The sequence below is a fragment of the Lepus europaeus genome, chromosome 6, assembly GCF_033115175.1.
Source record: "Lepus europaeus isolate LE1 chromosome 6, mLepTim1.pri, whole genome shotgun sequence".
NCBI classification, from domain to species: Eukaryota; Metazoa; Chordata; class Mammalia; order Lagomorpha; family Leporidae; genus Lepus; species Lepus europaeus.
Window position 1 is genome coordinate 87486097 of NC_084832.1, and position 23990 is coordinate 87510086.

Sequence of the window (23990 nt, forward strand, 5' to 3'; positions counted from 1 at the left end):
CGCTTCGGCATCTGCTTTCCGGATGATTTCATCAGAAGCTACAAGAGCCGCGGGTTCCCATCCCTCCCGCCGAGGCCGCCCGCTCGGACCCGCTCTGGGCGCCCCGATCCCGGGCCCTTATTTCGTTCGCGCCGGCCGGGCCCGACTCCCCGGCCCCGACTCCCCAGCCCCTCCCGCGTTTCCGGTCTCGCGCGGAGAACTATGGGAGCAGCTTGCTTGGATTCCGCCCTTGGCAACAGGCGCCGCGCTCTGGCCTACCGACGCTCTTAGTAGCTGCGCTCTAACCCCGCGTCTTCCCCGGGGCTCCGACTCGCAGTCTCCTCGCTCTCTTCAGCGCGAGGTAGGAGAAAAGCCCGGGGCTGAGCGCCTCGGGGGCCGCTGGCGGCCATGCCCGCAGCATCCCGCGCGCCCAGCCCGCCCTGGGCCCCCTTCGGCCTGGGTTCAGGGGGACAGGGAGGAGGGTCTGTGGAGGGGCCCAACGGGACTCCGGCAGCCCCCACACCTCCTACCTGCCCACCCTGGGCTGCTTGTGCCCGGGCTGTGTCTCCATCCGTCCACTTTGAAGCGCTGGGCTTTTGTTGCGGCTCCTGAAAGAAAGGGCATTGCTGTTCCTCCTGGGGTGGCTGTCCCAAATCACAGTCTCACCTTAGGAGAAAACGTCCCACTCGATTGTACGATGGCACCAGCTGTTGAATTTCACAGTAGAGGCGGTGAATGTTGTTCCAGTTTAGTTTTTTTTTTTTTTTTTAAGGTTTATGTATTTGAAAGGCAGAGTGACAGAGATCTTCTGTCCCCTGGTTTATTCCCCCTCCAAATGCCCATATTTAGGGGGCTCGGCCAGGCCCAAACCAGGAGCCAGAAACTCCGTGGGGTCTCCCAGGTGGGAGGCAGAGGCTCAAGTACTCGGGCCAGCCTCCACTGGATCAGAGCACAGAGTAGCCAAGCCCTCCGTTATAGGATGCTGGGGCGCCGGGGGATGCCATGACGCCTGTCCCGGCTTTAATTTTTGTGTTAGGTTAAGCTTTGGAAATGGCCTAGTCAAAGGTTGACTCTGGAGTGAAGGTGCACGAACGAAGGGGTCCAGCATATACTGAGCATTACAAAGATGAAACAATTCCAAAGACATAAAGTACGGTTGTCCCCCCGTATCTGGGGGATGGGGGCAGTTATTCGAGAGCCAAAATATTCATAAGCTCAAGTAGTTGCACAGAGCCCAGCACAGATGCCCATTACTTTAAGTTATCTCTAGAGGACTTAGAACAGCTAATACAGGCCGGCACCGGGGCTCACTAGGCTAATCCTCCGCCTGCGGCACCGGCACCGGGGATTCTAGTCCCGGTTGGGGCGCCGGATTCTGTCCCGGTTGCTCCTCTTCCAGGCCAGCTCTCTGCTGTGGCCCGGGAGTGCAGTGGAGGATGGCCCAAGTGCTTGGGCCCTGCACCCGCATGGGAGACCAGGAGGAAGCACCTGGCTCCTGGCTCAGCACGCCGGCCAGTAGCAGCCATTTGGGGAGTGAACCAATGGAAGGAAGACTTTTCTCTCTCTCTCTCTGTCTAACTCTGCCTGTCAAAAACAAACAAACAAACAAACAAACAAAAAAACCCCAGCTAATACAATGTAAATGGTTGGTATCCTGTATTTAAAACAAGAAAAGTGTACATGTTCAGTATTAGATCACCCGACAGATTTGGACTGCTGAGTTTAGTACTTTCCCAGGATTCCTTCTAAGATTTATTTATTTATTAACCAGGCTAATTTACTGGTCGTGAGAATTTAAGAAACTAGAGTTAGCATCCTGGAAGTCGGCTATGCACCATAGTCACTTTCAATGAAAGGTTATACTGGCATTTAGTTTATACTGAGGTGGTGTTATCTCCAGATTAGTTCAACATGAAAAGCTTGTTAATGTGTATGAGCTGTTTTGGAAATAGCTGGAGAATCCAGAAACTGGGCTGTGACATTGGTTCTGACACCCTGAGCTGTTAGTCATGGGGAATGCCTTTCACTTTTCCTGACTGCTTTCCACGTTTTTAAAATTAGTATCTTCTACCAGATGTCTGTCCACCTAAAATCTCTTTCATGTATAAACTTTTTATCAACCTGTTTACAACCAGCAGAGATCTCCAATTCTGTAAATGCTTATAGAATATGACTTACTTGTAAGCCAGTTTGACTTCAGCAGAAATCCAGTTGTTCTCAGGGTGTGGTTTCCAGACCAGTAACATCAGCATCGCTTGGTGGCTTACTAGAAACCCACATTGTAAGGAGCAGAGGAGTTTTGATATTCCCCACTTAAGGCTTACGGAACTGGAAACCACTGGTGGCAGAGAAGCAGCAATCTGAATGTAAGAAGGCTTTAGGCTTCTGATGTACGGTAATATCAGAACCACTGGTTTAGTATTATCTAAGCTGACGCTTTTAAATTCAAATACTTAATATATCATCTACCAATGCCTTTTGACAGTTTTTTTTTTTTTCTTAAAGATTTATTTATCTATTTGAAAGTCAAAGTTATACGGAGAGAGAAGGAGAGGCCGAGAGAGAGAGGTCTTCCTTCCACTGGTCCATCACTCTCCAATTGGCTGCAATGGCTGGAGCTGCACCAATCTGAAGCCAGGAGCCAGGAGTTTCTTCCGGGTCCCCCACAAAGGTGCAGGGGCCCAAGGACTTGGACCATTTTCCCCTGCCTTCCCAGGCCACAGCAGAGAGCTGGATTGGAAGTGGAGCAGCTGGGTCTTGAACCGGCAGCCATATGGGATGCCGGCACTGCAGGCAGTGGCTTTACCCTCTACACCACAGTGTTTTGTAATTAGTGTTTCTTTGTGATTGACAGTTGCTCTTTGTAGTGAATTTGCATAAAAAATTGAAAAATTAATTCAAAGTAGACCAAAGACCTGGATGTAATGGCCCAAACCATAAAACTTTTAGGAGAAAATGTAAGTCTTCTTGACCTTGAATTAGTTGTTTTTCAGATGTGACACCAAAAGCACAATCGACCAAAGAAAAATATAGTTAACTGGTACGTCATCAAATTAAATATCTTAGTGCTTCAAAGGATGTCATTAAGAAAGTGAAAAGACAGTGAATAGCAGGGGAGAAAATATTTGTAATTTATATATATGATGAAATCTAGAATACAGAATAGATATAAACTGAGATGTCTCATAAATCAAATAAGACAACCCAGTTTTTAAAAATAAACAAGGGGGGCTGGTGCTGTGGTACAGTGTGTTAAAGCCCCAGCCTGCAGCGAGTCCTGGCTGCTCCTCTTCCGATCCAGCTCTCTGCTATAGCCTGGGAAAGCAGTAGAAGATGGTCCAAGTGCTTGGGCCCCTGCATCCCTGTAGGAGACCTGGAGGAAGCTCCTGGCTCCTGGCTTCCGATCAGCTCAGCTCTGGCTGTTGCAGTCATTTGGGGAGTGAACCAGTGGAATGGAAGACCTCTCTCTCTGGCTTTACTTCTCTCTGTAACTGTCTTTTAAATAAATAAAATAATTCTTAAAAAAAAAAATCAGCAAGGATCCGAACAGACATTTCTCCAAAGAGATATACAAATGATAAAAATAAATACATGAAAAGTTGTTTGATATTATTAGTCAACAAGGAAATGGAAATCAAAAACACAGTGACATATCACTTCACCTCCACTACAATGGCCATAATCAAAACCAAGGAAAATAATGAGTGTTGACTAGGATGCAAAAAGATTGGAACTGTCATACCTTTCTTGTAGGATGTAAAATTAAGCATCCATTTTTATTTATTTATTTATTTATTTGTTTATTTATTTATTTGACAGGCAGAGTGGACAGTGAGAGAGAGAGAGACAGAGAGAAAGGTCTTCCTTTGCCGTTAGTTCACCCTCCAATGGCTGCCGCGGCCGGCACGCTGCGGCCGGCGCACCGCGCTGATCCCAAGGCAGGAGCCAGGTGCTTCTCCTGGTCTCCCGTGGGGTGCAGGGCCCAAGCACCTGGGCCATCCTCCACTGCACTCCCTGGCCACAGCAGAGAGCTGGACTGGAAGAGGGGCAACCAGGGCAGAATCCGGCGCCCCGACTGGGACTAGAACCCGATGTGCCAGCACCACAGGCGGAGGATTAGCCTGTTAAGCCACGGCGCCGGCCTAATTTTTTTTTAAAATGGAAAATGGACACTGTACAAAGATTTCAAAGTCTTTTGCACCAAAGTAAACATTCTTTAATTACATTTTCCATGAGCTTTTAGAAGTACCTTTGTATACTAAAAACCACTGTATCTTAAGTCTTGAAAGGATTCATTTTATGGCCTGTGAATTATTTTTCAAAGTAATAATTTGATAGTATTTAAAAAGTATGTATAGGCCGCTGCCATGGCTCAATAGGTTAATCCTCCGCCTGTGGCGCCGGTACCCCAGGTTCTAGTCCCAATCGGGGCGCTGGATTCTGTCCCGGTTGCCCCTCTTCCAGTCCAGCTCTCTGCTGTGGCCCGGGAGCGCAGTGGAGGATGGCCCAGGTCCTTGGGCCCTGCACCTGCATGGGAGACCAGGAAAGGCACCTGGCTCCTGGCTTCGGATCAGCGCGGTGTGCCGGCCGCAGTGGCCATTGTGGGGTGAACCAACGGTAAAGGAAGACCTTTCTCCCTATCTCTCTCTCACTGTCCACTCTGCCTGTCAAAACAAAGAAAAAGTATGTATAAATATTCTTAAAGGTTATGAGAAGCCACATGTATTTGACGTTATACTGAGTAATAGGGTTAAAGTGAAACTGTCTTAGGGGTTTACTGGCATACTTGAGATGGTACAAGCTTTAAAGAACATTGAAGGTTGGGGCCGGTGCTGTGGCATAGCCAGTTAACACCCTGGCCTGAAGTGCCAGCATCCCATGTGGGTGCCAGTTTGAGACCTGGCTGCTCCACTTCCACTCCAGCTCTCTGCTATGGTTTGGGAAAGCAGTAGAAGATGGCCCAAGCCCTGGGGCCCCTGCACCCGTGTGGGAGACCCGGAAGAAACTCCTGGCTCCTGGCTTCAGATCGGCGCAGCTCCAGCTGTTGTGGCCAGTTGGGGAGTGAAGCATCGGGTGGAAGATTCTCTCTCTCTCTCTCTCTCTGTCTCTCTCTTTCTCTCTGTAACTCCTTCAAATACATAAATAAATCTTAAAAAAAAAAATTGGAGGTAGGCAAAGTAGTTAGGTAGCACATGTAACTCTCCCCCACTTTCCATCCTCAAAATGACCTAAAATGTTGACTTGATTTGAAAGATGCTTCTGACAACGCTTCCCAGATTCTGTGAAATAATGACACTGACAGTATACGTTTACAGTGATTTACATTTCTCTTATGCTTCTATTTTACTTGTCTTGCATTTTCCCTCAATATTTCATTATGAAAATTTTCAAATATGCAGCAGAGTTTAAAGTATTTTATAGCAAGTATGATACCTCCTACCTAGATTGTGCCTTTGACATTGTCTGTGCTTGCTTTATCATAAATCCATCCACTGGCCTATCTCTCCATCTACCAATCCACCTTTTTTATGCATTTCAGACTAAATTACAGTTATCAAGCTTTCTCTTAAATACTTCATCCTGCATACAAATTATAGTTCATTAAATGCCTACAGTTTTTTGAGATAAAATTTATAAAGAAAAGCAGAAATCTCAAGTATGCATTTGCTGTGATACTCAAACCCTTGTCAAGATGTAAAACATTTGTCATCACCCCATAAAGTTCTTTCATACCCTCTTCCATTCAGTCTCCATCTCCCATCCCGAGAAGCAACCACTGTTAACGATTGTTTGCTGATAGTTTTGTCTGTTTGGAACTTCACATAAATGAAACAAGGCATAACATAGTTTTATGTGAGGCTTCTTTCACTCTGCACAATCAAGAGTTTTCCATGTTGTTCTATATATCATCAATGCATTCTGTCTTTTCTTTTTTCGCTGAATATTACATCAATGAATAAATATGTCACATTCTGCTTATCCATTCTGTTAATAGGTATTTGGTCTATTTTTTATTTTTGGCTATTATGAATAAAGCTGCTATTTACATTCCTGTACAGATCTTTTAATTTCATGTCTATGTTTTCATTTCTCTTGGATTAATTCTTTGGAGTATAATTGTTAGATCAGAAAAGGTGTATGTCAGTTCTGTAAAATCACCATACCCCTTTCCAAAGTTGTACCATTTTACCCTGCAAGGTGAATACTCTAGTTGTTCCATGTCCTTGCTGGCAGTATATGTTGTTGGTCTTTTTAATTTTAGCCATTCTTATGAGTCTTTAGTGGTTTCTGCCTTGCATTTTATTTGACTATAGACACGTTGCTTCTGCAGCAATACGAAGCTCCATGAAAACCAGGGCAATCAACTGTACTCCTGTAGTGCCTGTCACTTGTGTGGACTAAATGTGAAGTGAGGACAATGAGTGGCTGTTTTCACACTTAGTTTTGGGAATTTGATATGAAAAAAAATTTAGGCCATAAAAATGTTAGTTAAATTTGGCTGTCGCTGCAGTTCACTAGGTTAACCCTCCGCCTGTGGCGCCGGCACCCCGGGTTCTAGTCCCGGTCGGGGCACCGGATTCCGTCCCGGTGGCTCCTCTTCCAGTCCAGCTCTCTGCTGTGGCCCGGAAGTGCAGTGGAGGATGGCCCAAGTGCTTGGGCCCCGCACCCACATGGGAGACCAGAAGAAGCACCTGGCTCCTGGCTTCGGATCAACGTGGTGTGCCGGCCGCAGCGGCCATTATGGGGGTGAACCACCGGAAAAGGAAGACCTTTCTCTCTGTCTCTCTCTCTCTCTCACTGTCCACTCTGCCTGTCAAAAAAAAAAAAAAAAGTTAGTTAAATTTGACCAGATTATTAAATACTTTATTAGAATTAAGAATTATTTCTTATACAAAGAACAGATTTACATTGCTGCTTTTTCATAGGTACAAATGATGCAAAATGTGCACTTGGCTCCAGAGACAGATGAAGATGATCTTTATTCCGGCTATAATGACTACAATCCAACCTATGATACTGAGGTAAGAAGGTAGTGGTTTTTTTTTTTTTCTTTTTTTTTTTAACTTTTATTTAATGAATATAAATTTCCAGTGTACAGCTTATGGATTACAATGGCTTCCCCCTCCCATAACTTCCCTCCCACCCGCAACCCTCCCCTCTCCCGCTCCCTCTCCCCTTCCATTTGCATCAAGATTCATTTTCAATTCTCTTTATATACAGAAGATCAATTTAGTATAAAGATTTCAACAGTTTGCACCCACATAGAAACACAAAGTGAAACATACTGTTTGAGTACTAGTTATAGCATTAAATCACAATGTACAGCACATTAAGGACAGAGATCCCGCATGAGAAGCAACTGCACATTGGCTCCTGTTGTTGACCCAACAAATTGACACTCTAGTTTATGGCGCCAGTAACCACCCTAGGCTGTCGTCATGAGTTGCCAAGGCTATGGAAGCCTTCCAAGTTTGCCGACTCTGATCATATTTAGACAAGGTCATAAAAGACAGGGTGAGGATAGTAACCAATGATCCTAAGAGTGGCATTTGCCAGGTTTGAGCAATTATACAGCATTAAGTGGGGAAGAGGACCATCAGTACACACAGGTTGGGAGTAGAGCCATTGGTGGTAGAGTAGAGGTTATGATTACAAAGGAATGAGGCCCAAGTGCACTAGACAGGGCCTAGAACAAAGGACAGAGTCATTATTAGAGGAGCTAAGATAGGTGCTGTCTAAGCTACAATTAAGTTTTCTGATTGAGAGGCAAATAGAACCTGATAGAAGGGGCTTGATAATAATCTGGTGGGCTTTAGGCCTTGTAAATTCAGAGGCCCAGACCTATCTATCTCTTCACATGGGGTATATCCTAAGGGAGGTGTGAACCTCCTAGGGGAAGGCACTCTGTTGACTTTCATTACTTAGCTGGCCTGGGAGGAGAGCTGGCCAGGTAAAGGCAGGTGGCATCTCTAACAAGAAATTTACAATTCTGCCTGCAATGTTGCTGACCCTACTTGACCATCCCCTCAGCTGCAGTGGTCACTTTGGAAGTTGGGCTGAGTGAAGGGCTTTTCAGCTTAGAGCCAATAAGATCTGTGGCTCTGACCTGGGCATCCTTCGACTCCAGGGCAGGTCCATTTCCAGTGATCCAACTCTTGGCAGAGCTGCCAGGGCTCTTCACAAGCTGACTTCTGCTGAAGCCCAGGCTTACCACATTGAAAGCCACTGCAGTGGACTGGCCTGTTGGGTCTGCTTGAGGACAGATCACTGTACAGATCAGCCAGTAATAGGCCTGCCATCCATTGCTTCTGATGCCTAGCTTTCTTTTCCTCCTGGTTTGTGTTAAAGCAGACCAGAGGATGCAAGTCAAGGGAGTGCCCGTGTCCCATCTCTAATCTTCGGTGGCCTGAACTACAAGTCTATAGTCACAGGCATGTTCTGTAGTAGTTTTTCTAAGGTAGACAATGCCCATGAGGAAAATTATATTCTCACTTTAAAACTTTCTTTCCCTTTTGTCTGAAAGGGAGGTTTTTTCTACTTACTGTATACTTCGCTGATGGTGAAGTGAATCTAGCTATGAGATTATTATTTAAGTTCTTATTTTGGCTATGCTATTACAGAAAAATGTTAGCCATCTCTTTTATAAGGTCTAAAGATTAAATTGTGCATCCTACAGATTCCTTCATAATAGAATTAGTTTCCTACCTTGAAGAGAATAGAGAAATGAAAGAACAAGTTGGGCTTAGAATAGAGAAATGAGGGAGCAAGTCCTAGATCGCTTGCTGACAATAGCAATATTACATGAATACTTAGCAAACCGTTTCAACCACTAGATAACAACTTAAGCAAACATTTACCAGAAGGTCCAATGCCTTCTATAAATTTTAAGAATCATGTATTTGAAAACACCTCTTAAATATCTAACATGGTGTAGTTTGTTTAGGCAGTAAACTTAAGCACAACCATCTAAAATGTTTTTAGTATCTTTCTACCGAAACGTTTAAAACATATGATACACAGATTCAGGTCACTCAAATTAAAATGTATCTTTGATTGATTTTAGCAGCTTAAATTTATGGACAATCTTATCTATAAGCCATTTAAAATAAAACTCTTAATAAAATTTCCCCATGTGGACATACAATATGTACACACATATAATATAGCATAATAGACCAATATAGCAATTTTAATAATAGCTTTTAAAATCTTTAACTCTTTTTGTAGATTGCCAATTGATTTGAATTGCTTTTTGTTTTTAGTAACCTCAGTTAACCATACTTTCTTTCAGTTGGTACTGTTAATACATTATTGGCTTCATCTGTTTACAGAGCCATCCCAAAGTACTGAATACAATAAAAGTGGCTGGAAAAAGTCCATAGGAACCTATAGGAGGACAGCTAAACACAAAACCAACAACGCTTTAGTTTTATGAGCAGCACATCATATATAACTGTGGATGACAAAAGACTTTAAGTCGCCATGTTTAAAATTATAAACTTATCAACCAACAAGAGGCACTTGCTTACTTCACAGTATTTTTGAAAGCACCTGTAGGATTTTACAAGTATTTAACCCTTTAGGCCTCTGGGGCTTTCTCATTAAGATAACTATCATGTCTAGTAACACAAGATCATTAGACTTTTTAATTCTCAAACATTTGTATTAATAGCATTTTCCATTATAGAAACTTAAAGTCTGGTACCACATCACATCTTGACAGTCCTTCTAATATAATCCAAATAGACTGATTAGTTGGTGTCTCTATAAGATGAGAGACATAGGTCCTTCGATTTTTTCAGTTGGGCCCAAACTGGAAAAACCAAAGTCCAGGATTTACTGGAAATTTTAGAGACCAGATTGTTTGAAACTTTGATTTTTTGAATGCCTGTTAAGAATGCCAAGAAGGCTCAAAATCCAAAATATCTGGTTGAAATAAGATTTCTTAAAATCATGACATAACATAGACCAAATTTGATCATTGGTACAAGGTGATTATTCAAATTTTTGAAAAAAGCACATATTTAAATAACCCATAGCTCTTAATAAAAATTCAGCTGTTTTTGAACAATTAGAATTTAACAGACATCAAGAGAACATAATAGATTACTTTAACACATTGCTTTAACAGAGCATCAGAGTTTAATTCTATGTCAAAGAGAAATTGAGCTTCCTGGGATCTTTTGCTGTGAGGTTTCCTTCCTTTACCTTCTTTCATATTGGTGACCATGTTTCTGTGTTTCTGTGTGTAACACATCTTTAAGCATCTTTTGCAGGGCAGGATGAGTGGCAACAAATTCTTTCAGTTTCTGTTTGCTATGAAAAGTCTTAATTTCACCTTCATTCACAAATGAGAGCTTTGCAGGATATAGTATTCTGGGCTGGCAGTTTTTCTCTCTTAGTACCTGGGCTATGTCTCGCCATTCCCTTCTAGCTTGTAGGGTTTCTGATGAGAAGTCTGCTGTGAGTCTAATTGGAGATCCTCTAAGAGTAATCTGACGTTTCTCTCTTGCACATTTTAGGATCTTTTCTTTATGTTTCACTGTGGTGAGTTTGATTACAACATGTCGTGGTGAGGATCTCTTTTGGTCATGTTTATTAGGGGTTCTATAAGCTTCCTGTACTAAGATGCCTCTGTCCTTCTCCAAACCTGGGAAATTTTCTGCTAGTATGTCACTGAAAATGCCTTCTAATCCTTTCTCCCTCTCCATGCCTTCAGGAACTCCTAGAACCCGAATGTTGGGTTTTTTAATAGTATCCTGTAGATTCCCGACAATATTTTTTAGATTTCTAATTTCTTCTTCTTTTCTTTGGTTTGCCTGTTTCCTTTCCTGTTCTCTGTCTTCTAATTCCGATATTCTCTCTTCTGCTTCGCTCATTCTGTTTTTAAGGCTCTCTAATGTGTTTGTCATTTGATCTATTGAATTCTTCATTTCATTATGATTTCTAGTCACTATCAGAGTTTCTTGTTCCACTAGTTGTTTCATTTCATTTTGATTCCTCCTTAATATTTCACTTTCACAAGAGAGATTTTCTATCTTGTCCATTAAGGATTTCTGTAGTTCAAGAATTTGTTTTTGAGAACTTCTTAATGTTCTTATCAATTTTTTGAGATCCGCTTCTTGCATTTCTTCGATCTCATCATCTTCATTATCTTGAATTGGGGTGTCTTTTTCATTTGGGGGCATCATAGTGTCTTCCTTGTTCTTGTTAGCTTGGTTTTTGCGTTTGTTGTTTGGCATGTTGGAGATATTTGGTTTCTTCACTGTGGTGTTTTTTCTTGTTACACTATGGCTCTATATTAAGTGGACTGTCTGCTTTCAGTGGAGCCTTAGAGGCTTGAGATGAGTGTGGACTGAGAGCTGTGTTTGGTTCCTCAGGGTTGAGGGTGTGTCAAAGATGACACTCCCAGGTTAGGTGTGGTAAATCTCTCTTTCTTTCTTTTTTTGATTCAAAAGGGAAGTAATTCCGCACAGCTGAACGTAATTGGAGGTAGTTAGCAGGCGAATGATATACCCACAGGAGCCAGAGATTGGAAGCTCTTTCCCAAGGACCACACAGGGAATCTCTGCTGCCCTCAATGTGGGCTCCAATTCTCCTGCAGTCTCCCACTGGGTTGCCAAGTTAGATGCTAATATCCTGTTATTTCATCCCTCCCCCCAGAGTCAGGTTTTTCTGCTAGGCTCAGGGCTGGTGCAGACCTGAGGTCGCCCTGCTTATGACGTATGTCCAAAATGGTGCCTGCTCTGTCTTGCTCGCCTTTGAGAGGTGAGCGGAGAGAGAGAAACTTGTGTCCGTATCGGTCACTTTTTTTATTTTTTTCCTATCTCTCTTCTAGTTAGCCTGGTGAACTTTTCCCCATGGAGTTTCAAGCCTCGTTCCCTCTAGCCTCCTCTTTCCGCTTGCCTGCTGGTATCTCGGGCTATTGAGGTTCGGCTCACCTCGCGTTCCAGCGCTGGTGTGTTGAGTCTGCCGCTGGTGTCCCGAACTTGGGCTCCCACGCTCTCCACGCAGGTCCACTGTGAATCACTAGTTCCGGAAGAGTTTCCTCTGCTGTTTCTTCCCCTACTCTTCCTTGACCCTGCAGTATCTCCACTTATATTAAATTTTCTCTCCCCCCGGACTAATAGTGTGCTCCCTGCCTATTCCGCCATCTTGCCGCTCTCTCAGAAGGTAGTGGTTTTTACACTGGTCTTTGTAAACCAGGTGGTTTTGAAAGACTTTGGATTTGAGGGTCATGCTTTATTATGTTTTAGATTTTAAAAGCTGATAAAAAAAAACCTACAAAAGTGCTATTAATGAAGACTCTACTAACTTACAGAAGAGGGGAATCTATAAGATAGTTTGTAAAGAGTGTGTAAGATTAATTATATACAGATTGAGTATCCTTACTTGAAGTACTTACACAAGAAGTGTTTCAGATTTTGGAGATTTTTTTTTTGAATATTTACATAGATTTTACTGGTTGAGCATCCCTAATCTGAAAATCCAAAACGCTTAAATTTTCAGATGTCAGAGCTGAATCTGTATTTATATTTTTATATTCTTCAGCATTAGCTATTTGCATATACAAATTAGAAGACTTAGATCACTTGAAAGTGTGTAAAATTGGTATTTTAATGCTTGCTCTAAATTTGAAATGTCATATAGGTATTTTTTCCTTTTTCAATTATACAAATATTTTATAGAAAAATTAGGAAATAGAGATAAGTGTTAAGAAAAATTAAAGTCACAGAAGCTCACCATTCAGAAGTAGCCCTTAACTAACTCAGTGTTTATCTTGCCAAATGTTTCCCTATACAAATATATGCAGATCCCTACATATTTTTGGATAAAATAGAATCAGATTGTATGTACTTCTTTGTAACCTGCTTTTTCTCTTTCATGAATATCCATATATTTCAACAAACCTGTATCTGCTTAATATTTAGTAGTATAGTAATTTAAAATATGAAATAATTACTAAGACATTTATATGTTTTCAAATATGTTTATACCTCTTGTGGGAGTTATAGTTTCTGAATTGTAAAAGAACAACTAGTATGTACTTCTAAGTCTGTCCATATCAACTACTAGCATTTGTGGGAATTTAATTTATAAATTCTGGAATTTTGTATAGCATTTAGTAATTTTTAAATGTATTTTATATTATTTGAAAGGCACAGAGACAGAGGGAGATATACTACCCACTAGTTCATTCTCAAAATGACCGAACAGATAGTACTGGGCCAGACTTATACCAGGGGCCAGAAACTCAATCTGGATATTCTAAATGGGTAATAGGAACAAACCACTTGAGCCATCACTTGCTGCCTTCCAATGCGTGTATTAGTAGGAAGCTGGAATTGGGAGTGAAGCCGAGACTTGAACCCAAGTACTCTGATATGGCATATGGGTGTCCCGAGTGGAAGCTTAACTGATGTGCCAAATGCCCACCCCATATTTAGTAATTTTTTTTTTTAAGATTCATTTATTTATTTGAGAGGCAGAGTTACAGGTAGAGATAGGGAGAGACAGAGAGGTCTTCCATCTGCTGGTTCACTCCCCAAATGGCTGCAACAGCCAGAGCTGGCCTGTCCGAAGCCAGGAGCTCAGAGCTTCATCCAGTCTCTCATGTGGGTTCAGGAGCCCAAGCATTTGGGCCATTTTCCACTGCTTTCCCAGGCCATTAGCAGAGAGCTGGATTAGAAGTGGAGCAGCCAGGACTTGAACTGGTGCCCATATGGGATGCTGGTGTTGCAGGTGGAGGCTTAACCTACTACGCCACAGTACTAGCCTCCATATTTAGTAATTCTTTTTTTTTTTTAAGATTTATTTTATTTATTTGAAAGACAAAGTTACAGAGAGAGGTAGAGACAGAGATCTTCCATCCGCTGGTTTACTCCCCAGCTCGCTGCAACGGCCGGAGCTGTGCCGATCCGAAGCCAGGAGCCAGGAGCTTCCTCCAGGTCTTCCACACGGGTGCTGGGGCCCAAGGACTTGGGCCATCTTCTCCTGCTTTCCCGGGCCATAGCAGAGAGCTGGATAGGAAGAGGAACAGCTGGGTCTCAAACCAGTGCCCATATGGGATGCCAGTGCTTCAGGCCAGAGCGTTAACCCGCTATGCCACAGCGCCGGCCCCCATATTTAATAATTCTTTTAGGTGTTTTTTAAACTTTGGAATAAAATGGTGGCCTGTGAACTTGAAACCTAGAAATAAAACAAGCAACAAGAAGAAGGTGTTTACTTTTTGATATGAAATTAAAAAATTAAGCAATACTTATCATTATGGAAAATTTGTAACATGTAGAAAACTGGAAAAAAAAGTGACATAAACTCTTTCACCTACCCTGGAATTACTGGAAACAGTTGCTTTAAATGTTCATAGAATATGCAATTTGTTAATCCAAGTCACAACAAAGAAAAGTTAGAAGAGCTGTGTGAGTTTGGTGTTTGTAAATGGAAAATTTGTTGACAATTCTCTTAGTTCATTGTTTAGTTAGAATGAATTGATTTAATTAATGAGATTTCATAAATAATTTATGAATTTTAAAAGATCCTTTCCTCAAAAGATCTACTGAAGCAGATTATAATTAGTTACCTGAAGGTTGCCTTTGCTTTATACCTCATATGAAAGTTCCCAGTTTCTATGGCTGAGAGTACTTACTAATTTTAATTAGTTAATGTGAAAGGTTGTAAAAATAATCTAAAGTGAAAACTAAGGAAGATTGCTTTGTGCTTAATAAAATTATGTTTTAAACTCTATTGTACTAGCATCCTGATGATATAAAAATTTTAGTTTGTCTACAGATTTTTAAAAATATAGTTGATAGTGACTATTTTATGTGTGTGTGTGTTTTTTAATACTCAGCAAGTATATTTTTTGTGGGAAGTAGACTGAAATGAATGAGAGGCAAGTATGGGAATGACATTAAAGTGTCTGAAGTGTTAGAGCCCGAGTGTGTATGTTGTGGAAAAAGAAGTAGAGGATAAAGGCTGTTAGAAAATTGGCAGGTGGGGACTGGGGGCTGGGGTTGTGATGTGGTGGGTGAAGCTGCTGCCTGCGATGCTGGCATCCCATGGGTGCACCGGTTCGTGTCCTCGCTGTTCCACTTGCAGTCTATCTCTGCCACCCCCGTGGGAGAACCAGATGAAGCTCCTGGCTTTTGGCCTAGCCCAGTCCTGGCCATTGCAGCTATCTGGGGAATGAACTGGCAGATGGAAGATCTCTCTCTTTCTCTGTAACTCTGCCTTTCAAATAAATTAACTAAAAAAAGAAAAAGATTGGCAGCTGATAAGACTGAATATTCTTACAGAGTATAAAATTGGCATGTTGGGGGCTGGCATTGGCATCCCATGTGAGTGCCAGTTTGAGTCTCAACTGTTCCACTTCTCTGCTAATGCACCTAGGAAAGCAGTGGAAGGTGACTCAAATGCTTGGGCCCCTGCCACCCATGTGGGAGTCCTGAATGATGCTCCTGGCTCCTGGCTTTGGCCTGGCCCAGTGCTGGCTATTGCTGCCATCTGTAACTCTGACTTTCAAAATAAATAAATAAATCTTAAAAAAAAAAAAAAAAAAAACTGGCATTCTGTTCAGGAAACCCAGGAATGCTTGACTTGTATCCTTTGGCTAGTGTTCCTTTCCTCAACTTTCCTGATAAAGAATAGAAGTACAGGTTAGGAGGCAGCAGAGCAAAATCACCTTTTATTTCATCTGAGATGGACTTCATCTTCATCTGGACTTAGTAGAGTTCTCGATTTGCTCTTGTCTGAACCTCACATTTGCCTCTCCAGGGAGATGAACTGTCATTTTCACTTGGGCAAAGGGAAATAGAGCAGAAGAAAATGTTTGCCCCTTTGCTTGTGGAGATTATGGCCTTTTGTGTTGTTAGGCTTTCTCAGAGATTAGCGTGATCCCAGCAAACAGGAAAAGAAAAGAAAAGATGGGTTGGAGGAAGTAAGAGATATGAATCTCTATTCTTACTGCTATAGCCACTAGGAAGAATGAGAAGACAGGCCAATTCTTGTGAACTGTACTTCTAACCTTGTGTTACTATTCCACTCTTGAACAGTAATCAGTAAAATGCCCTTAAAATAACTAGCGTAATCAATACCCCTCTTCTAATGGAGGTTTGATGATTTAGGTAGCGTGAAGAGGTGAGATTAGGGGACAGGAGTCTTTTTTTTTTTTTTTAAGATTTTATTTATTTATTTGAGAGATGGAGTTACAGAGAGAGAGAGGGAGAGACAGAGAGAAAGGTCTTCCATCTTCTGGTTTACTCCCCAAATTGCTGCAGTGGCCGGAGCTGGGTCAGTTGAAACCAGGAGCCAAGACTTTCCTCCTGGTCTCTCACATGGGTACAGGGGCCCAAGCGCTTGGGCCAGCTTCCACTGCTTTCCCAGGCCATAGCAGAGAGCTGGATCAGAAGAGGAGCAGCTAGAATATGAACTGGCGCCCATATAAGATGCCGGGTGGAGGCCCAGCCTACTACTCCACAGCACTGGCCCTATGGAGGAGTCTTGAGTCCTTCCCAGATGCCAGTCTTTGAAGTAAGAGAAACTGTAGAAGATCTTAAATACTGAATAAGAATTTAAACTGGTTGTTCCTAATTCTCACTTGATGTTGAATGTCAAATTTGCCTTTTTCCTTTAGGACTTGGAGAATGACACAGCTTTTCAACAGGCTGTGAGAACTAGTCATGGCAGAAGACATCCAGTAAGTGAAATCTCTTTAAAAGACTGTGATAAAACACACATCATAAAATTTGCCACTGTAACAGTTTTTGCATGTAGAGTTCTGTTGTGTTAAGCACATTCACATTGTTGTGAAACAGGTTATATGTTTCACTCTTTGCATCTGAAACACTATGTCCATTAACACTGTGCCCTGTCTCCTCCCCTTCCCAAGCCCCTGATAACTACCATTCTGCTTTCTACTTCTATAGCATTTACCCCAGATGCTCACATAAGTGGAATCCTAGAGTGTTTGTCTTTTCTGTGACTGGCTTATTTCACTTAGTGTAATGTTCTCAAGGTTCATCCATGTTATGGCATGTGTCAGAATTTCCTTTCCTTCTTCAGACTGAATTATATTCCATTGTCTGTATATACTGCATTTTGTTTATCCAGTCATCAGTGGACACTTGCCCATTTTTGTTGTTGCATTATTGGAGTTATTTATATATTCTGAACATTAACTTCTTCTCAGACACATGATTTGCAAATATTTTTTCCCATTCTGTAGGTTGCACTTTCATGCTATTGAGTGTATTCTTAGAGGCAGAAAAGTTGTTTCAGTTTTATAGTCTTGTCTACTTTTGCTTTTGTTGCCATATCCTAAGAAATCATTGCTAAGACCAGTGCTGAGTAGCTTTCCTCTCTATATTTTCTTCTAGGAGTTTTGTAGATTTAGGTTATATTTTAGATGTTTAATCTATTATGAATTAGTTTTTTGTATGTGGTATAGATTGTGGTTCAACTTCGTTTTTTTTTTTTTTAATTATTTGAAAGGTAGAGAGAGAGATGGGGGAGAGATCGTCTGTCTGCTAGTTCACTGTTGAAATGCCTACAACAACCAGAACTGGGCCAGGCTGAAGCCAGAGCCCGGAATTCTATCTAAGTCTCCTGTTCGGGTGGCAGGGACCCAAGTAAGTTAGCCATCATCTGCTGTCTCCCAGGGTATGTATTAGCAAGAAGCTGGTTCACAGTGGAGGAGCAGGAACTCAAACCAGGTATTCCAATATGGGATATAGGCATCCCAAGCAGTGACTCAACTGCTGCACCAAGTGTACACTCCCATTGTTTTATTTATTTTATTCATTTATTGTTTTCTGAGAGGCCAGAAAAGAGAGAGAGAGAGAGAGAGAGAGAGAGAGAGATGGTTTCCATGTGCTTCTTCAAATCCCTCAACACCAGGGGGGTTGAAGCCAGGAGCTGGGCATTCAATGCAGATCTCCCATGTGGTAGCAGAGACCCAATTATTGGAGCCATCACTGCCGCCTCCCAGGTTCTGTTAGCAGAAAGCTAGAATCAGGAGCCAGAGCCAGGAGCTGAACCCAGACTCTCTGATATGGAATGTGTTATTCTAACTGGTGTCAAAATGCCAAGCCAAATGCCTGTCCCTTCCCCCCACCAACTCCATTCTTTTGCATGTGGATAGCCGATTTTCCCAGTGTCATTTGTTGGAGAGGCTGCCCTTTCCCATTGAATGGTCTTGGCACCCCTGTGGCCACCCATATTTGACCACTTACTCAAGTGTTTGTTTTTGGGGTTCTTTTTCTACTCCATTCCTCTATGTCTGTCTGTGTGCCAGTACCACACTGTTCATTACTGTAACTTTGTAACATATATTGGAATCAGGAAGCAAGAGTCCTCCAAGTTTGTTCTTTTTCAATATTGTCTAGCCATTCATGATCATTGACATTTCATAGAAATTTGTGGGTGAATTTTTCTCTTTCTACAAAAAATGACATTGAGATTTTGTTAGAGATCACATTGAATCTGTAGATCACTTTAGGTAGAATTGACTTTATGACAGTATTAAGTCTTCCAATCCACGAACACAAGATGTTTCTCCATTTATTTTTGTTGTCTTTAGTTTCTCTTTCAGCAATGTTTTGTAGGTATTTCAGTGCAACCAATAAATGAGCTTTTAAAATTTTTAATTGACATGTGATAATTATGCCTATTTTATAGTGTCAGTGAGTGAATTTTGAAGTACTTTAGATCAAAGAATTTCTTTATGCTCATGGAACTATAAATATTATTTATATTAGTCATCCCAATATGTTTACTTAAAACATTCATTGTTTAGAACATATTTTCCCAGGACAGGCATGTGACAGGTCAGGTAAGTTGCCACTTGAGCCCCCTACATCCCATTTTGGAGTACCTAGTTCAAGTTTTCAGCTACTGTACTCCCAATCCAGCCTACTGCTCATGCACACCCTGGGAGGCAGCTTTTGATGGCTCAAGTATTTGGACCCTGCACCTACATGAGAGACCCAGGTTGAGTTCTGAGCTATTGGCTTGGCATAGCCCAGCCCTGGCTATTTGTGGGAATTTGGGGGGTGAACTAAGGGATGAAAGATTTCTATCTCTCTTTCACTCTGCCTTTCAAATAAAATGAGAAGAAGAAAACTAACAAAAAATTGTCCGCCTAGTTTTTAAAATGTTTATTTAATTGAAAGAGTGACGGAGAGAAGGAGAGGGAGAAGGAGAGAGATCTTTTATCTGCTGGTTCATTTCCCAAGTGGCACAACATTCAGAGCTGAGCCAGGCTGAAACCAGGAGCCCAGAACTCCCATCTGGGTCTCCCATGTGGGTTATAGTGGCCCGAGCACCTGGACCATCATCTGCTGCCTTTCCAGGAGCATTAGCAGGAAGCTGGATCAAAATTGGAGCAGCCAAGACTCAAAGCAGCACTTATGTGGGGTGCTGCCATCACAAATGGCAGCTTAACCAGCTGTGCCACAGCACTGGCCCTTGGTTAGTTTGTTTTGAGAGTCAGACAGAAACAGAATGTGATAGCGCCCATCCACACTCCCCAGATACCTGCAATTTCTGGGGCTAGGCCGAAGCTGGGAGCCGAGAACTCAGTCCAAGTCCCCCTTGTAGACGTCAGGAACCCAATGACTTGAGCTATCAGCCCTGCTTCCCATGGTCTGCATTAGCTGAATGCTGATATCAGGAGCCAGAGGTGGACATCAAACCCAAGTATCTGATGTGGAATGCAGGCACTCGATTGTTGTCCATTCTGCTAGGCCAAACATCTGTACCCAAGCATGAACTTCAAGTGCTGGAACACTTTTAAATGTCTTCTTATAATAAAGAAAAAGAACAAGTGACTAAAGTTCACCTAGCAACTTTGTGTTGATACCTGTATTCAGACATATGTTTTCCTACAAAATTGATGTGTATTTTTTCTGTGTTTTTCCCTTTAGTAACATTTTTCAGTTCAAAATGTTTATAATTCCATAGTGATTTCTTTTTTGAACCAAGGGTAGTTTAGAGTGTCTATACCTACCAACATTTTTTTAAATTATCTTTATGTTACTTTGTTCTAACTTTATTCTTAGTAACAGAAAATAATCTGTATAAGTTCAATTTTTTGAAATGTATTAATACTCTAAATATATTTTAAAAGGATCTGTGTTCTTCAGTTGATAGGTGTAATGATGTATGCCAATTTGGTCATGTATGTTGCTGATTTTGTTCAAATGTTCTATATTTTTACTGATTTTTTTTGTGTGTGTTGATTCTGTTATTGAGAAAGTGCAATCAAATCTTGTACTATGATTATGATTTTGTCTACTGTGTTAGATAAATATGTATTTGGAGCAGAGATACTTAAAATTGTTAAATTTTTATGGTAAATTGAGCCTTTTATTGTTAAGAAGTATATTTCTAGTAATATATTTGTTTATTTTGCCAGATAAATTAATATATTGATATAGTTTCCAAGCTGTCTTTCGTCTAGTATTTGCATTCTGTGTCTTTCTCCTTTTTACTTTTCCATATCCAGATATTTAGGATCTATTTTTTTCTATTTTTTTTTTAAGATTTATTTATTTACTTGAAAGTCAGAGCTACCGAGAAGCAGAGTCAGAGAGAAAGATCTTCCATCCACTGGCTTGCTCCCCAAACGGCAGTGACAGCTGGAGCTGGGCCAGTCAGAAGCTAGGAGTCAGGAGCTTCTTCCAGGTCTCCCACATGGGTGCAGGGGCCCAAGGACCTGGACCATCTTCCACTGCTTTCCCAGGCACATTAACAGGGAGCTGGATTGGAAGTGGAGTGACTGGGACTTGAACTGGCACCTATATGGGTTGCTGGTACTGCAGCAGCAGCTTAAACTGCCATGCCACAGTGCAGACCCCAAAATCTTAATACCAACATGTATTGAGGTTTTCTTTTTAAGATTTCAAAAACAAATGTTTTGTTTTTTAACAAAAAATTACAGAGAGACAGAGGCAGAGAGAGAGAGAGAGAGAGAGAGAGAGAGAGAGATCTTCCATCAGCTGGCTCACTCCCCAAATGGCCATGACAGCTGGAACTAGACCAGTCTGAAGCCAGGAGTCAGGAGCTCAAGGACCTGGGCCATCTTTCACTGCTTTCCCAGGCACATTAGCGGAGCACTGGATAGGAAGTAGAGCAGCCAGGACGCGAACTGTTGCCCATATGGGATGCTGGTGCCAGAGGCAGTGACTTAACATGCTATGCCACAGCACTGGCCTTTTGAGTTTTATTTTTTAAAATAAAATCTAACCATGTTTTGGTGAAACATTCATTCTTTTTACATTTAATGAAAATACTGATTTGGTTTAAATTTTTTCTTTTATTTGCTTTTTTCTGTTTTTGTTTTCTCCTTTTTTTTTTTTATTTTTGACAGGCAGAGTGGACAGTAGAGAGAGAGACAGAGAGAAAGGTCTTCCTTTTTGCCGTTGGTTCACCCTCCAATGGCCGCCACGGCAGGCGTGCTGCGGCCGGCGCACCGCGCTGTTCCGATGGCAGGAGCCAGGTGCTTCTCCTGGTCTCCCATGGGGTGCAGGGCCCAAGCACTTGGGCCATCCTCCACTGCACTCCCTGGCCACAGCAGAGAGCTGGCCTGGAAGAGGGACAACCGGGACAGGATCGGTGCCCCGACCGACCGGGACTAGAACCCAGTGTGCCGGCGCAGCAAGGCGGAGGATTAGCCTATTGAGCCGCAGCGCCGGCTTGTTTTCTCCTTTTTTGTTTTTATTAACCCATTTCCTGTTCTGTTGTCTTGGTAGTTTACATTTTTTAACCATTCTTTTAGTGGTTTCCTAAAGATCGCAACATTCATCTTCAACTCATTAAGGTCTCATATAAGTGAATAGTTTTACTATTTTTTAAATAATGCTAAAATTATACATTATTTTCAGATCTAGAGTTTTCATTTATTCTTTTTTTATGGTTTCCAGTTGCTGAAATTGGAATCTTGTTTTTTAATTCATTGAGCGTATTAAGCATAGTTATATAAAAGTCTGTGTCTGATATTTGAATCACATGTATCCCCTTCTTGGTTTTTTCCACTCATTTGTTTCTCTTGGCTTTGGCTAGGCAGTCTTGCCTCCCCTATGTCTGGTTGTTTTTGATTGAATGCCGGTCACTGTAAAGAAAAATTTTAGAGATGATTATTGCTGTGCGTCTTCACTGTCCATTACGATAGTCACCAGTCACATGTAACTATTTACATTTAAATTGTTGAAACATTAGAACTGAAAACTCAAATCCTCACTGCATTAGGCACAGCTCAGTGCTCAGCAGCCTCGTGTGCCCAGCGGCTCTCATCCGAGAGGACAGAGTTGGAACGTTTTTGTCACTGCAGAAAGTTCTGGTTGATGGCACGGCTTGAGAGAATTTACTTTTCCGTAACAGCCCTAGCAACACTAGGAATCCCTGATCACCTTAATCTGGTTGGCTTTGAGATGATTCTAAATTGTACTTCAGTCCCTCTAAGGCTGAAGTCTTAGGGTGTGGCTCTCTGAGATCACAAGGGACAGCCTGCGGGGTTACCAGGCTGCCTCCTTGGCGGGCCCTCGACTCTCAGACTGCGAATCTGTCAGAGCCGCAGCAGCTCTCAGCCCTGCCTGTGGAATTGACAGATGTCCCTAGCAGCTCAGTTCCCTAGACGTCCTTGCTTCTCCTTGAGACTTTGTGATCTTCACTGTTGTAGTGATTCTCTAGTGCTTTCAAACTATTTTTTTTTTTTTAAGATATCTTTTCCCTAGCCTTTTCAGTTCTTCTTTGAAGGAAAGTTTTTAAAAACTGGTCCATCATAGCTAGATGTAAAATTCCTTCCCAAACGATATTTAATCAAGCATTTCAAACAAATATGCCTAACAACTGCTGTGAGTAGGACATTTTCACCTCCATGGTGCTGTTTGATACCAACCACATTCTGTCATCTGTGTACTCTGTATTCTTACTTAAAAGATGAGGAAAATTGGCGTCAAAGAGATTGGATAAACACAGCTAGTCAGGGGAAAGGTGAAATTCAAACCCAGGCTCTTAGACTCCAAATCCTATATCTGTTTGGCCTACTGGCTGACAGTAACAAGTATGCAGTAAATATTTAATGAATGATACATTCACACATGGAAACAGATCTTCTTGGCACTCAAGTCATGCAAAAGTCTCCAAAAAGTAGACTTTAAAGAAAAACATTTTTTAAAATGAATTCTAGGATGAGTCTCCTTCTCAGTACTTAAAATGCCTGAACTGCCTAATATTCCAGATAATTTAAAACAAACCATTCTAAATATTGTATAAATATTTCTTCATTGATAACTCTATATTTCCCATTTCTTTTCCAGTTTTCTGTTATTATATACCTTATTCTGAATTCTGTTAACTATGTTCTTTTTCCTCCCCAAGATAACTGCTAAAATACCAAGCACTGCAGTTACTAGACCTGTAGCTACTGGATATGGGGTAGGTTTTTGTAAGCTGAGAATATTAAGATGCTTTTTCTTAAACATAAGATCACCTTAGGCAGTTCTAAATAATTTTGACTACCTTTAAGTCCATGATGCAGAATTATTTCCCATTTAAATAGTTACGCACAGTATAAAAGTCTAATTTGATGAAAACCTTGAACATTCTAGTCATTTTGATTTGTAAATATGTAATAAAATATTGTATTACCTTTTTCCACTTGTTAGCCTTGTGTTTGTTGATTGACCTCCTTCTGTTTCTGTGTAATATAACCAAGTCTCCTATGTGTTCCATTTGCTATTTCATGTGAAGTTAGATGTTATAGTAATGTAATAGTGCTTGTAATTATAAAAAATTTACTAACCAGTAAATGAAATTTAAGAAAAGTGCTTCAGAGGCATATATTTGGGTCTTACTTATACTTGTATTAGAGACCTTTGGAGGAATGATACCAAATAAAACTTCATAAAATAATAAACCTTTTTGTTGTACACATACTAGCAGGTCTTGGTTGTAACTGTATTTAGCAAATGAAAACTTAAAATATTGAATTGGAATTGTGCACAAATATTTGG

At 41.4% G+C, this 23990-nt stretch overlaps 1 protein-coding gene across 5 annotated transcripts in view; it reads left to right on the forward strand.

Moving 5' to 3' along the window:
- Positions 1-216: 216 nt before the first annotated feature.
- Positions 217-23990, forward strand: part of IFT88 (intraflagellar transport 88) — a 131478-nt gene continuing 107704 nt past the window's right edge. For 2 of the 5 annotated variants that reach the window (XM_062194523.1, XM_062194522.1), the window contains exons 1-4: positions 259-340; positions 6906-7001; positions 16613-16675; positions 23356-23412. In XM_062194523.1, the coding sequence (XP_062050507.1) occupies positions 6912-7001; positions 16613-16675; positions 23356-23412 (210 nt within the window). In that variant the 5' untranslated portion in view covers positions 259-340; positions 6906-6911. Of the gene's footprint in view, positions 341-6905; positions 7002-16612; positions 16676-23355; positions 23413-23990 lie in introns of all 5 variants that reach the window. The other 3 variants (XM_062194521.1, XM_062194524.1, XM_062194525.1) reach the window with 2 other exon arrangements.